Below are 16,889 nucleotides of genomic sequence, written 5' to 3'. Positions count from 1 at the left end.
TGTTTTAGGTTGGATTTTATTAGATCTTCTTTTTCAGTTTTAAGAGTGTGAATTTGTTCTTTTTGAAAGAAACATTTCTGATTTAAGATGTTTGAATCTTCTAATAAATTGTCAAACAGAATTCCTGTTTCTTTGCAGGTATAACAATAGTTTAGTGTATTTACCTCTTCAGAGTCGGAGTCAGTCATCAGGCATAAGTTGGCTTCCTCATCTTCGGCTTCAGAGTAAGAGTTCTCTGAGTCGTCCCATTGTGCAAGCATGGATTATTTAGAGGAGAAGTTCCTATGAGTTTTGAGTGGACATTCTGTTTTGAAGTGTCCAAGTTTGTTGCATCCATAGCATGTAATCTTGCTTTTATCAATCTCAGGTTTTTGGTATTCTTTCCTGGGTTGAAATGATTTTCTGTTTTGATTTCTTTTTAAAATCATTTGTTGAATTCTTCTAGAGATTAAAGCCAAATCATTTTCATCCTCAGATAGAAATCCGGTATCTTCTTCAGTTGTTCCTTGTGAGGTGGTGATTTTAGATGCAGAATTTTGAGAGGTTTTAAGAGCTATTATTTTACCTTTTCTTTGTGGTTTATCTTCATTGAGGATACCTTCATGAGCACAAAGAGATCCTATAAGTTCTTCAACTTGTAGAATCTTTAGATCTTTTGCTTGTGATATAGCTGTTCCCATAGGTCTCCAAATTTTTGGGAGACATCTTAGAATTTTTCTGATTCTTTCATGAGCAGTATAAGCTTTACCAAGTGATCTAAGTTCATTGACAATTACAGTGAATCTGGAGAACATTTCATCTATGGTTTCTTCTTCCTTCATTTCGAAGGTTTCAAATTTCCTGACTCCTAGATCAATTCTTTCTTCTTTAACATGATTTGTTCCTTCATGATGTATTTTGAGAGCATCCCAGATTTCTTTGGCAGTTGTGCATTCCTCTATCCGGTCGTATTCTTCCCTGCTAAGAGCACATGATAATATAAATTGAGCTTTAGATTTTAGTAGTACCTTGTCATTTTCTTTTTTTGTCCATTGTGACTGAATTTTTGGAACAGACGCAACTGTGTCTGTTGCAGTAGTCATTGGTGTGTAGTTGCCATTTTCAACCACAGACCACATGTTGTTATCTTGAGATAGTAGAAACAATCTCATCTTACCTTTCCAGTAGTAGTACTCAGAGCCATTAAAGTAAGGAGGCCTGTGTGATGATCCTCCTTCAGCTATAAACTTTGTATCAGCCATTTCCTGTTTGATCGATTAAATCTAACACGGTTAAGTGTTCTGTATATTCAGAGCCCGTAGCTCTGATACCAATTGATGGAATAAGGTACGACACAACAAGGGGGGTTGGATTGTGTCCCTTTTAAAAATTTACCTAAGTATTTAAAAAGTTTCCTTTAATAAGAAGAAAAAGATTAGTAATAACTTTAGAGGTTCTAAGTAATTAGTGTTAATGTGTGTGATAAAGTATAGTTGTGAATAATATGAATAAAGGACAATAAATAAAGAACACAAGAAAACTTATCCTGGTTCACCAACTTGGTTAGTCCAGTCCCCACACCCTGTGAGATTATCCTTTATTGAATACTTCTTAGAATAGCCTTTTTCTTCTATGTATTCTTAGCCTCACCAGGCTTACACTTCTGAATGGTATAGCTTACAGATAGCTTACAAGATGATTGGTTTGTATATCTATGATATACTTTGTGATCTTATGAGGTTTACAATAAATTCCTAAATACTCTCCGTATGACAGTGAGTATTTTACTTACAGAATGTGTATGATAACTCTAATATATTTTTATCACTTATATGGTAGTGAGAGCTAAAGATAATATATAGAGATTATGAATAGATTGAGAGTAAGAGCTTTTGCTTTCTTTGAGTGCTTGTCAATAATTTTCGGTGCTGAGAGTAAAGCATGAGACTTGTATTTATAGAGCAATGCCAAGAGTGAATGCATGCCGAGAGCTTCTTGAGAGTAATGCTGGCCGATTTGTCTTTGTAGGACTTGGTCTTGGTTTTACTTGGTCTTGGTACTGCTGACACTCTGCAAATTCTGACATTTGACCATTTCAACAAAGACTTATTCTTGGCACAGTAAATCTGGAGGAGTACCTCTGGGACGAGTAACTCTGGGACGAGTAACTCTGGGACGAGTAACTCTAGGACGAGTAACTCTGGGACCGTGATTCTTGAGAGTAACTCTGGGGCCATAATTCTGAAGAGTAACTCTGGGGCCATAATTCTGGAGAATAACTCTGGGGCCATAATTCTGGAGAGTAACTCTGGGACTGCCATTCTGGAGAGTAACTCTGGGACCATAATTCTGAAGAGTAACTCATTGATCTTCTGAGAGTCCATATGTTCTTAAAGCTTTGTTCTTTGTCAGCACGATCTTGAATCATCATTTTAACTCTTTGTTTGATAGAGACCATAAATTATTTAGATGATAAATTGATGAAATCACTTTGGAGTTACTTTAGATAAAATAGTTTGTAATATTCAAAACATTAACAGAATATGTTTCAACAATACGCGTACCAACAGAGCCAAAATTTCACAAAACACACACCATACGCGTATCATACGCGTATCAACCGAGGCCAATTTCCATATAAAACAACATCATACGCGTATCACAGTCCATACGCGCCACCATACGCACGCATACGCGTACGGGCAGAAGGTGTGTTTTTGGTGCGTAACGGGGTGCGTACCATACGCGTATCATCCCCTCATACGCGTACCATACGCGTACGATACGTAAATGGGCAGAAATTCCCAAAACCTGCAACTTACTCATTCATCTTCCTCGCGATTTCACCTGTTACAGCCTGCGATTTTAGATCTAAAACAGAATTTCTACACTTCTAAACACATGGCATTCATCTATCATCCATAGCCTATTACCCTATGTTTATTTTATTCGATCCAAACCTAATTCCACTCAATTCATTAGGGATTCACAATCATAGGTTTCAATATACAGATTAACACAGTAACACAAATCAAAATATAGAACCTCTTGATCTAAACAACATCACTAATCAACGTCATCATTCATAACACAATAATAGAGATTAATTGGAGAGTCCCCCTTACATTAGCCAAGAGTTCTTGATTGGTCTCTCCCTCTACAGTTCTTCTTTCACGTTCTTCGTGTTCCAAAACCTTCAGCTCTTCTTTCACGTTCTTTCCTTTCTTTCCCAATTCCTTATTATTTTATGAAAAATAATATTTAAATTTAGTAAAGGGCTTTACTACACAACGCCCCCTTACTTACTAACCTCTCACATGGCCCAAATGCCATAAACCATTCTTTTTCCAATTATTTTCATAAAATCCTTAATAATTCTAATTATTAATTCAATTTCCAAATTAAATTAAAATTAAAAATATACGGGTGTTACAGTAATACTTAACACTGACCTGATTGTATTGAGAATTAAACAAGGGAAAAATCTCTGTGTAACTAACTCATTACTTTTGCTGGAATCCCTTGACCACTAGTCGAGCTTTGTATCTCTTGGAACAATCATGATCCTCCTTTACTTGATGCACCCATTTGTTGTGAAGTGTCTTTTTTCCCACAGGTAACTCAACTAGTTCCCATGTTTGATTGGAGATTAAAGACTTCATCTCGTCTTTAATGGCAAACTTCCACTTGCTAGAACCTACCGTCTGACATGCCTCTTCGTAGTCTTCAGACTCTCCTAAATCTGTTAAAAAAGCATAACATGTTGACCTCTAGTTAGGAACATGTGATCAAGTGGACCTTTTCATAGAAGGAGAATGTTCTTCCCTGCTTGATTCAGATAATTCCTCATATTGAAGACTTTCAGGAACATCATATAAGTTTGCATAATCATCCTCACGAACATCTGAATCTCTAGTGGTTGTTTTATGCCTATCATTGTACATCCCTCATTCATTGAATGTCACAACTCTACTTCTGATCATCCTTTTATTTTCTTCATCCCAACGATGGTAGCCAAACTCATCCTCACCATAACCGATGAAAGTGCACTTCTTAGATTTAGGAACAAGTTTATTTCTACCTTTATCACCAATATACACGTATGCTACACATCTGAAACCTCTAAGATGTGAGAGTTTTACCTCTTTTCCACTCCATACCTCTTATGGTATTTTATGCTCCAATGGTACCAATGGACATCGGTTGATCAAGTAAGTTACTATGTTGACTGCTTCTTCCCAAAATTTCTTTGGTTGGCTTGACTGCATTCACAAGCTTCTGGCTCTTTCTATTCACGACTTGTTCATATGCTCAGCTACACCGTTGTGTTGAGGCGTACATGATACAGTTCCCTCCATTTTGATAATGTGCTCATATCAAAACTTCTTGAATCCAATGTTTTCATCTTCACTGTCATTGTTGGTTTTGGACTTTTTGATCTTCAACCCTGTCTCATTTTCTACCATGGCTTTCCACTTCTTGAAAGCCTTGAATACTTCTGACTAGTGTTTTAGAAAGTATATATATAAATTTTAGAATGATCATCGATAAAAGTCATAAAGTAATTATTCCCACCAATGGATGAGAAAATTGTTGAACCTCAAACATTATAATGAACAAGCTAAAGTTTACCTTTTTTTTTTCTTCCACTTGTCTGAAAGTTGACTCTTTTGTGCTTTCCAAATATGCAGTATTCACATATATTAATTTCTATTGACCGAAGACTTGGAAGTTTTCCCTTTGAGTGCGTAATCTTCATATTTTGCTGTATTTGCAATCAAGGGACATGTTCATGTTGTCTAGTAAAGAGTACCACCTTTTTACTGCCCCGCGATCATCATTGCACCCTTTGAAATCTCTCAATCATCACCCTGGAATACCGTTGTGTATCGGTCATTGGCCAACTGGCCTACTGAGATTAAGTTCTTTGTTAGGTCGAGAATATGTCTGACATTTTTCAATTCCTAAACAGACTCACTCAACTTAATATTCACTTCACCTTTGCCCATAATCTCACAAGATTGCTCATTACTAAGATAAACTTTACCAAGGTTACCAGGGACATAATTCTCGAAGAATTAATTTTGTGAAGTAGCATGAAAAGATGCTCTATAGTCTAAGACCCAAGACTCTTCATTGCTCTCTAAAGAACATATTAAAGCAGCACTTTCTCCTGAGGTGTAAGAAATGTTGGCCTCGTCCTTCGCCTCATTGTTCTTTGGTGGACTCTTGCACTGATTTCTGAAGAATCCCGTCTTTCCACAATTCTAACACTCGATAGTTGCCCATTTCCTCTTGTAGAATTTTTTCCTCTTGAATATGTAAGCAACACTTAAGAGGATGAAAATTCACCCGACTCTCTTTGTCGGATCTCTTCACTGAGAACCAGATCACGAACATCACCAAACTTGAACTTTTTACTTCCCAAATAGCTACTCACAACAGTGACAGTAACACTCTAACTATCTGGTAGGGAATACAAAAGTATCAATGATCGTACCTTATCATCAAACTTTATTCCAACTGAACTCAACTGGGTTGTGACGATGTTGAGCAACTGAAGCACCTTGTGTCATCCATAACGTAAATAATTGCCTCATCAAATGAACTTTATTTGATGTTGATGGATTTTCATACATATAGTAAGAGCCTCCATAAGACTCACTGTGGTCTTTCCCTTTGCAATATTAAATGCAATGTTATGAGATAACGACAATCAGATAACACCGAGAGCTTATTTGTCAAGAAGCTTCCACTCACCATCTTTCATTTTGTTTGTTTTTTTTTCTTCTTGTGAGAGGTTGATAGAGCTTTTTCTGATGTAAATATTCTTCTATCTGCATCTTCCTAAAGCCAAAGTCAACAACATCAAACTTCTCAATTTTCACATTTCCTTCATCTACAACCATCACTCCCACTTGAATTTGACTTCCTCGGGATTGTTTATAATGAACCAAAACTCTTGATACTAGTTGTTACTTGTTAGGAAACTACTCCCAATTTCCCTAAAATCATATTTTTTAAAAACCCATAAATGCGGAATAATAAAACACAGATTGATTACGGAGTTCGGCCAAATATGCCTACATCTTTGGGTTGTTGCAGATCTTTCTATTTAAAAGGAAAATTTACACAAAATCTTTACCAATATTCACAATCACTCACTAGCCAAAACCCAATTACACTCATGAATTTCACTAACTAGAAATCTCTCTAATTCTTTTGAAACTCTCTCAAGGTTGTAATGTTTTTCTCTCTCAATATTAGAATACTCTTGTGGTGTGTATTAAATGTTTTGCTCATAATCCTATTTATAGGAGAAGTAAGTCAAAGGTGCCTTACATGCATGTAGACAATTGACACCATGCAAAGTGTCTCTTGCAAAGCATGCACCACAACAAGTGTTACTCATACACTACACCATTGTCTTCCATGCAAAACATCAAATATCTCTTGCAAAGCATGCACCATAACTAATGTTACTCATGCACTAAATTTGTCTTTCACACAAAACACCAAATATCTTTTACAAAACATGCACCGTAATAATAACAAATGTAATTCATAAATTTACTTCTTGATTAATATTTGATTAATATTGCTTTCACAATATTATAACAATGTTGCCATGCCTAAGAATCGAATCGTGAATTTTTAACTAATTAGGTAATTACTAATTACCCATAATGATACATAAAATCAATTTCGTTTTCAAATAATATTTATATATTTATATATATGAATATATGATACTAAAGTAAATTATTGACTAATCTACGCCAGTAGTACATTAGTACGCCCTATGTAAAAATGTACGGACACGAATTTTTCTTGTGAGCAGTATACGAACTATGATTGTTACGTGAAAAAGTAAAAAAACGAGAAACTTCCGGGAAATTGGCCCGACGGAAAGAATGGAAAAGAAAAACGAACGGAGAACACCACGAACTCAATCTGACGAAAGCCATGAGGCACGAAGCTCATTCCACCATCCACTAAAAACACGCCACGTAACGATGCCAAAACTCCGTCCAGGTTCAAAAACCGCCAGAATAGAGAAACCTTTATAAGCAACCCCTACTCTCTCTTTCAACACCACACTTTTTCATTTTTCCAATTTTAATAACTCACATTCCTCATGGCTCTCTCTGTTTCTTCTTCTTCAATCTCCATTTCAACTTCCACATTTCAATCATCACAACCTAAACGTAACCTCTCTCTGTTCTTCTTTTTATTTATTTTTAACGCTGCATTGATCTCAATTCAAATTTTAACTCTTGATTTCATGTTTCAGTTTCACAATTTGGTTCGATTAGGGTTTTGAAAAAACCTTATCATGGAGTAGGTGTTAGATCATCTCAACCACGGAGCTTCGTAAAACCGATCAATGCCACGGATTCCGATGTGCTTCATTTTGCAGAGGCTAATGAGACGCAAGAGGAAGATTATGAACGGTTAGCATATCAACTTGAAAATGCTTCCCCTCTCCAAATTATGGATAGAGCCCTTCAAAAATTTGGCAATGACATAGCTATTGCATTCAGGTAAAAAAATTATATAAAATGGATTTGAATTTATTTAATTGAATTGTAATAATATATGATATGATATCATGTGTTAACCGTGTTTCTAAATGTTGACGAAGCCGAAAATTTGTAGTATGATAGTTACAATATTGTTGCGTTGTGTTTTCAGTGGGGCTGAAGATGTTGCTTTGATTGAGTATGCATATTTGACGGGTAGGCCGTTTAGGGTATTTAGTCTTGACACGGGGAGACTGAACCCCGAAACTTATCGACTTTTTGATGCTGTTGAAAAGAAGTATGGAATTCGTATTGAGTATATGTTTCCGGATGCTGTTGAGGTTCAGGCTTTGGTTAGAAGTAAGGGGCTGTTTTCGTTTTATGAGGATGGGCATCAAGAGTGCTGTAGAGTGAGGAAGGTGAGACCTTTAAGAAGGGCGCTTAAGGGTTTAAGGGCATGGATAACAGGGCAGAGGAAAGATCAGTCGCCTGGTACTAGGTCTGAAATACCGGTTGTTCAGGTGGATCCTGTTTTTGAGGGAATTGAAGGTGGAACTGGGAGTTTGATAAAATGGAACCCTCTTGCAAATGTGAAGGGAAATGATGTATGGAACTTCCTTATGACCATGAATGTGCCTGTCAATTCCTTGCATTTGCAAGGATACGTTTCAATTGGATGCGAGCCGTGCACCAGGGCTGTTTTACCCGGACAACACGAGAGAGAAGGTAGGTGGTGGTGGGAAGATGCCAAAGCTAAAGAATGTGGTCTTCACAAAGGAAATATAAAGCAGGAAGATGATGCTCATCTTAATGGAAATGGTGCTGTCCAAGCAAATGGCACTCCCGAAGTCGCTGACCTTTTCAATACCCAAAATGTAGTTGGTTTGAGTAGGACTGGAATTGAGAATTTGACAAGATTAGAGACCAGGAAAAAACCATGGCTGGTTGTGCTATATGCACCATGGTGTCCCTACTGCCAGGTAAACTAGTTTTCCTGAACTTTTTTGCTTACTGTTGCGATTAGCTCACATACTAATACTAATATGGTTACTTTGTCTTAAAAGATTTCGTTTCTAATGAGATTTGTATTCAAATTACAACAGGATATGGAGCAATCTTATGTTGACTTGGCAGAGAAGTTAGCAGGGTCAGGGGTGAATGTTGGGAAATTCAGAGCTGATGGAGAGCAGAAAGAATTTGCAAAGCATGAACTGAAATTGGGAAGCTTCCCCACAATATTATTTTTTCCAGAACACTCATCGCAGCCGATAAAGTATCCCTCTGAAAAGCGAGATGTTGATTCCTTGATGGCATTTGTAAATGCATTAAGATGAGAGTTATCTAGAAATTCATTTTGTCTGGGTTGCAATCCAACTATAAGTACTCGTCTGGGTTCTTTCATCGCAACTCATATATACTAGTATCATTCATTTCACTGTGGAGTTTAGGAGAATAATAAATTAAAAAAATGTAGGAGAATAATGAGGTTCTGTACAGTAGATTTGTCGTATTAATGTACTATCTTGTGGTGTTAATTAACTATGATAATTATAGTTAAACTACATGAATATAATGTACTATCTTGGTGTCAAAATTTAATAACTACATGATGTATCTATTCGATGTTTGTGAGTGTCCATATTCTTTGAAATGGTAATGCCCACGGGTGAGTAAGGGCATGTGATTCTCTGTTGTTCTGGTTAGTTCAGTATGAAGCTCATGAATCATTGTCTGTTTGATTGGTAACAGAGTCCTCACATGCAACTTGGGAGGAGTTATATTTTCTTGTTTTTTACCTTGCATCCAGATGAAATCTACTTAAATTTGGTATATAAGTTTAATAAAACTTCAAGTTTTCATGAGTTTTTGTTTGGACAAAATTTAGCTATGGTGTTTTTTTTTTTAACAAATGCTACGGTGTTGTAGCTTGTAAAGTTGTTTTCCAATAATATTTAATAATTGACTCAAGTGTTTTAAAAACCGGACCGGACATCAAATCGGTGAGGATATTGAGTCACTGATTTATTGGTCGAACCATTGGGTCACTGGTCGAACCGCATGACTAAACCAGATTAAACCGGATAACTCGGTTCAATAGACCGTCGTTATAACAAAATTATATAGGTATAAAACATGTCAAACCGGATGATTTAATCTCTATAAAATATAACTAGCACTTAAATTTTTTGAAAATATCATATCATAAATAAATTTACAAGTTCATAATTTAAATTCAAATTTTAAACATAGATATCACACATGATAAAATAGTACAAAATTATAAAGTAGAACTGCAAACAAACTTTAATCGCAACATAATCTACTTAAATAATATTAAATAATTTATAACCAAATAATTTCATTATCTACTAAATTTAATTTAACCAAATAATCAAAATAGTGTAAATTTAATTTTTAACCAAATAATTTATAACCAAATAATTTCATTGTCTACTAAATATAATTTATAACCAAATTATTTAACCAAATTATTTAACCAAATAATTTCATTTAATTTATAACCAAATAATTTCATTGACTTTGTCGCATATAATTTCATTTTGATATTTAAGTTCTTTTATTTTTATTTCTTTTATTTTTTATTTTTCATTAAAATAATCAAAATAGCGTCATTTTAATTTTTTAAATAATTTTTTTGTTAAAATGCAATTAAACCACCGGTTCATGAAAACGGCTGGTTTTTCCGGTTTTAACGGTTTTGACCGGTTCACACCGGTTCAATGACATATCCGATCTAGCAATTGAACCAGACCGGTTACCTGACCGGTTCCCGATTTGACCGGACCGACCGATCAATTCGGTCCGGTTTTAAAACACTGATTGACCCAATGTTATTCACACTCGCGTGCATCCTCTAATTTTCAATTTTCTCTAACTTTCTCTTAATTTATTTTTTTCCACATCTTTTTTCCTCTAAAATCTATATAAAAATCTTTTTTACTTCATTTATATTTTATCTAAAGTTACTCTAACTTTTCCTCCGAAAAATTAAAGAATCTTTTTTCATTCATAGTCACATGTTATATTTTAGAACTTTTTACCCTAATCAACTTCTCCAACTTTAATAGGATACCCAACCAACATTTTCAATTTTAATTTTAATACCATAATACTCAACTTTCACCCTTAAAAAAAAATTAAAATTGTACAAAACACTTAAATCCAATTAGCGCACACTCTAAATACATAGGACACTTAAAGTCAATTAACTTCAAAATGTATCATATTAACCTCAAGATTCAAGATTCATATTGGTCCTTTAACTTTTTAAAATGTATCATGTTAGTCTCTTTTGTCTAATTAGCTACATAAAAATTTAGAAATTGATCGCTAAATTTGTCTCTAATTAGACAAAAGGACTAACATAATATGTTTTGAAGAGTTAAGAGACTAATATTGATCTTTTTTAACTTAAGGATCAAAATGAACTCATGGTAAACATACGAGACATAAAAGAGTATTAAACCTATTTTAGATTATACTTAAATAGAACACGCCAATTGAATAAAAATGTACTTTCAACGAAATTTTGTATAGATAGAGGTGTGATATGAATCATTTTCTCTTACCTCTTCTAAATTTTTATAATTTTTTGTTCATTTGGCGTAACTGAAATTCCAAGCAACCTAACACTAACTTGAACCTTTGGTTATCCAGATAGATTAAAGATGGTGAAATAGTTAGAAGAATACATCTTGTTTCGTACATATATATATATATATATATATATATATATATATATATATATATATATATATATATATATATATATATATATATATATATATTACGGATTACATTGATGAAATCCAGCGTCGTTGATTGTCGGTTAAGGATGACAATCATGATAAGGATATGATTTCTGAAACAAATGATATTGTTTTGATTGTTGCATACTCTTAGATATTTTGTAGTGTTAAGTGTTTTTATTTGTTGTTTGTGTTATAATTTTAGACCATAATTCCATCACAACCACAATGATTGCATACAACAAAAACAACAACAATAATAATTATAACAACGACGATAATAACAACGACAAAAAACAACAGCAACAACTACTACTACAAATACATCAACAACAACATGCAGAGAGTTTTACATGTCGGAAACTTGATGAGAGAGTTGAAGAAAAGTGTTGGTTTGAGGTTCGAGCTTCGTTCCTCCTTGGAGAAGATGAAGTTTTAGTTCGTTAGGGGGAGAGAATGGTGTTTCAGTGGAAGAAATGTGCTAGGGTGTAAAAAGTGAATGAAACTTAACATTCTGATGAGTGAGTTTTCAGAAAAACCTAGAGAACATAACCGAGGTAAAAACTACGTTCAATTTATTTAAATAAAATATTAAAAAACTTTTAATGTCGGTTTTTTAAAAAACCGAGGTATAAGATAATTTATAAAATAAAGGAAAATTTTGGTTTTAAATAAAGCATACATTTGTAAGAGCTAGAAATTGAATCTCAAATAATAAGTTACATAACCTGTCGGTTTTCTATAAAACCGAGGGATAAAATTAAACTTAAAAAATGACATGTTTGAGGTCATTTGACCTCTAATTTTCATTGACTGAGGTGAAAGCTCTATTATGAAATATATTATTTAAATAATATGCCTGATACTGTGGGCGTCGTCTTCCAAGGTCTGGTTATGACGAGGTAATTCATCCATGGCGGCACGCATCTCCGTCAAGGCGGCAACATCATTGATACTGCTGGTACCTTCCGATGTAGGGGATGAAGCTCTCTTATTAACCATAGTTGAAGGTGGATAAGTATAAGAGTAAAGGATAACAACAAGGGTGATGGTGATAAAGAGGGTGTGGCATGGGTTAGTTTTATTGGGATCCCACAGTGGGTGCCACTATACTGGTTAAAAGTATAAGTGTGTGTGTGTGTGTGTGTGTGTGTGTGTGTGTGTGTGTGTATTCCTCTTGCAAAGGCAGGAAGACTTAAAGGCCATAATGGGTTTATAACACGAACGATATGGTGGTTGTGGTTTGCTCACGACGATGAGAAACCCTGTATGGTGGTGTTTTTAGGTAGTTTAGGAGTCATGCTCATGTGAGGTGAGAGGCTCTAGAGATGACCAGTGATGCTATAGAGCAAGCGTATAGTTACGCTCTATCCTGTGTTGTGACCTTAATAAGTGTTATGCTCTTTTGAGTTGTAAAGAATAATATCTTCTCTCCCCTAGGGAGAAGAGTAATTATAGTGGCCCTTTGAGCCTAGGTTTTGAGTCCCCTTGGTGGCGTCAACCGTTCCCTTCTTATCAAGGGAAGTTACTGATCACCTAACTGTCAAGAGTTAGTGGAGACTTTATCTTTCTTGACTTGCACGTTAAGGATACCTTTGGGCGGGTCTCCGTGTTATCACCTAGGCAACAATATTCCTATGCGAGGGCGCCGTGGTTTAGAACTTCCACAAATATAACACAATAATAATAAACCCTAAGTTATACAATTATTTAAGGACATTAAAACTACCATATAGTGATCACCTATGATGTCCAAGGAAGAAATCATTTAAAAGAGTCACATTTCCTTTCAAAATAAACACTTCAAACAAAGAAATCAAGTTTGTATTTAAAGAATGCAAAATAAACTCACTAGAAGAAAAATGTTACCACGAGCAACAAAGAAAGGAGTGAATATGGAGGGATTAAGAAGAAATCTTAGCGAGAAATGTTTTTCAAATAATCAAAGAAAAAACAAGAAGGAAAAAATATGGAAGAAGTAAATGCATCAATATATATATATATATATATATATATATATATATATATATATATATATATATATATATATATATATATATATATATATATGGAGAGAGAGATTTCAAAGACTAACGAAGAGTTGCATAATGGACACATGTCCCAAGAAATAATGAGTGGTCGCCTTTACCCATGATAAAATGATTAATTCTAGTACATAGGGGAAAAGGCGTTTTATACATACATTAAATATGGAAGTGATTAAGGTACGTCCCAATAAACGACAAAAGAAGATAAATGATCTGGTCCAAGAAGAACACAATCAAAATCCAAAGGATAACACAAAAATCATTGCTGATAAGCAAAAATAAGAGTACAACACAAGTAAAAAAAGATCGACCCTCATCACACTTTGGGACGAGATAGGGAAATCACAAATCAATAGAAACTAAGAACCCCAAACTCTAAAGGTGGATGAAATTCTGATTACAGCAGACTCATATGTCATATATGGATGTCTTGACATCTGATCTGACATTATAAAAACAGACAAGGTAGGAATACAAATAACAATGCATGAAAGCAATAAAAACACAACAGAATTGTTTATCCAGTTTGGTGAACAACAATACCTATTCTGGGGGCTATCAAGCCAGGAATGAGATTCATTATCAATAGTCTTAATTTGAAGTTGAACTTCTCCATTCACAACTTCTCACTTAAACCCGACCCAATGCAATCTCTACCTAAGTTCTTCCTAGATATGGAATATCTCCATTCCACTCCCAATCACCTCAGTGATGTTGTACAATTCTCCATTCCCAGGAGCTGAAACAATGGCCTAATCACCAACTTTCTAACCACACAAACAAGCATAACTTAGAGTTACTTACAAGCTTTCTCTAAGAACAAAATTGCACTCATTGCTTCACAGGTTCTGAGTGAGTAAAATAAACCTCTTGCCTACAGGCTTCCAGGAATAAATCAGTGACCATCCCACAATCTGGGTGGTTCACTTACATGGCTAACCCTAAAGACTACATCTTTCTAAAACCGGCTAGCTTATTAAACTAGGTTACAAAGCTTCCTATTTATAACCTATTCCCAACTAGACTTGGGCCTTCAATCACAGTCTTATTTGCTGTTACAAATCAGCAGAAAACTTCTGCTAAAAGTTAGATCTTCAATCATAAGTTTCCTAAATTATCTCCATAATTAGAAACTGCATAATCTTCAATATTCTGACTTGATTCTCTTGACCTTTAACCCTGCGCCACATAGGATTGCATAATATTCCATAGAATATTCTGCATCTGTTGAGTACATATTGAATCTTCATATTCCAGCTCAGCAGGCGCGATGTCATGAGTTTCTGCATATGACATTTCATAAGACATGTTGTCATAGAACATGTCTCAACATTCCATAGGTCATCTTCTTGATGTACCTTGTTTTGTACAAATCGCAGCAAACAATATTCTTCACTTCAATTCTCTGTTTCTGAAAGTAGGACTAACAGTCTTCTGTTATGCAGATCTTGGGCCTCGGGCCTAAAGAACATAAAATAGGGTTAACCAAGTTAACCTAATTTTCACAAATCAGGGTGCTAAAAATCAGGCCATGGCTTGGTCTCTTATTGATATACAGTAATCACATAATAGTTAGTTTCATAAAATATAGCCTTGGATAAAGTAGGAAACATAACAGAAACATAGCAGCCCATGCTGTCAGATACTGATTTCACAACATTCAGCTTGACATCCAATAAAATTTGAATTAGCTAACCATACATATCCTGCAGTACACTATAAATGCATGTCATGACATCAGTCAAGACATCTAAGCTCAGAATTATGTTTTACCATAAAATGCAGCCAATCAAAAACATCTACAAATTCCCCCTTTGACAAATTTTTGGCTAAAACAACTTGTCACCATATCAGAGATCACATGCAGCAGAAAAGTACACGTCATACACCCAATCATGCAGAATAGCTAATACACTACCAATTGAGATATACCACCATATCAGAATCAGCTACCCTACAATCACATATAGCTATACTACCATCACACACGTAGCTACACTACCACACCAGAAGGACTTCAAAATCAGCTTCATCAAAACATGAATAGTTGTTCACACATACATCTGTTTTGGGTGACATACTTCTCCCCCTTTTTGGCCATAAAAGATGCCAAAGTAACTATGATATTCAGATTAAGTACAGACCATAAGCTAGACAAAAATAGAAATCCATCATCACTATCATTGTCTTCATCAGAGCCATCTTCAGGACTGGCATTTGTTTCTTCTTCTGATTCAACTTCCTTTTCATCTCATTCTTCTGACACAACATCCTGTTCATCACCTTCCTCAGGGCTATCATCCTTTTCATTTACATTAGTGACAGCAAACTCAGCACCTTCATTTAACATGTCCATGCAGAGACATGTTTTGTATAATGTCCTGACATTCAGTCAAATATTGTCTGCTGACTTTTCTTAACTTTTCAGCATAAAACAATTTTCACTTCCAAGTGTTCAACACTTCTTTTCAGACTATACTTCAGATGTGATATAATATTTAAAATCACATTCACACAGATTCCATCTGCCTTGGCTCTAATATTACAATAGTGCTGCTCCTTTAAAGTTTTTGTCTCCAGGACATTCAAGACTATAGCAGTAGATTCTCCTTCACATCAGCTAAAGAACAACTTCTCCCCCTTAATAGCAGCTTGGCATGGAAACATATTAGGATTAATGATCAACACATATAGCAGCTGCTCCTCATATATACAGTTGCCGGAGGAACAACCGAGCCTGATTTATATGTCTTAACATCTTGTTCGACATTTTTCAAAACAGTAACAGAACTCTCCTTAAAACTAATTTACATATCACATGTGTACCAATCTCCCCCTTAAAACTTGCTATAGAGAATTATAAGCTTCTCCCTCACAATAGGAAATTAGTGCCACTTCAGCATAAAACAAAATCCACATGTATCTTCTCACATGCTTACAATGAAGGACCACTACTAGTGAATACACTCATATCCTTGTGAAAACAATCCTGAACCAGAATCTCTTACTTATTGATTGGTTCATACCGGCTATCTGGCCTAACCAATCCACACAACTTCAAGATACTCTTACAGTAGGACTTAGGGTATTTGACTAACTCATCATATGTGCAATATTTCCAAAGTATCACATGTTATATTTCCAGATACTATAAATTCACATGACTCTTGCAAGACCAGCACCTCCTCTTGGAGTAAAAATATTACAAAATAGCTACTCAAGGCTAAAAACAAACAAATTACATCTTGTAGTACCATGTCCAGACATGTTATCTGATATCCTCATAAGAGGAAAACAAAACTCCATACGCTTACTCATTCCATAAGCCCAAAAATACATTTATTAATCCACCTATCCATTGACTCCAAATTTACTCCACTTACACAACACATATGTGACTATCCGATGCAGATGTGACAAGTCTTTTAACACCTGCTGATACAAAACAATCTCTTCCAAACATATCCATTAATTACCCGAGAGATGTGGACTCCATCTTCACATGGATAGATCCAACCATCCCTAGTTAGGATTTCCAACTAATTTTAATGTCACAACATGTTATATGA

General features: G+C 35.0%; 2 protein-coding genes across 2 annotated transcripts; one reads left to right on the top strand and one right to left on the bottom strand.

Annotated features, from left to right (window-relative positions):
* Positions 1-263: 263 nt before the first annotated feature.
* On the bottom strand, positions 264-1,241 carry LOC131618852 (uncharacterized). The gene has a single exon (XM_058892515.1). It carries the CDS (start codon positions 1,239-1,241, stop codon positions 264-266), a length of 978 nt encoding a protein of 325 aa, XP_058748498.1.
* Positions 1,242-6,873: 5,632 nt separating this feature from the next.
* On the top strand, positions 6,874-9,291 carry LOC131599909 (5'-adenylylsulfate reductase 3, chloroplastic-like). The gene is made up of 4 exons (XM_058872150.1): positions 6,874-7,187; positions 7,274-7,523; positions 7,675-8,482; positions 8,606-9,291. Exons 1-4 carry the CDS (start codon positions 7,118-7,120, stop codon positions 8,834-8,836), a joined length of 1,359 nt encoding a protein of 452 aa, XP_058728133.1. The 5' UTR covers positions 6,874-7,117; the 3' UTR covers positions 8,837-9,291.
* The last annotated feature ends 7,598 nt before the right edge of the window (positions 9,292-16,889 follow it).

This window comes from Vicia villosa, linkage group LG1 (assembly GCF_029867415.1).
Source record: "Vicia villosa cultivar HV-30 ecotype Madison, WI linkage group LG1, Vvil1.0, whole genome shotgun sequence".
In the NCBI taxonomy this organism is placed as follows: domain Eukaryota; kingdom Viridiplantae; phylum Streptophyta; class Magnoliopsida; order Fabales; family Fabaceae; genus Vicia; species Vicia villosa.
The sequence above is the reverse complement of the archived record's forward strand: the minus strand, read 5'-3'. Positions and strand labels throughout refer to the sequence as shown.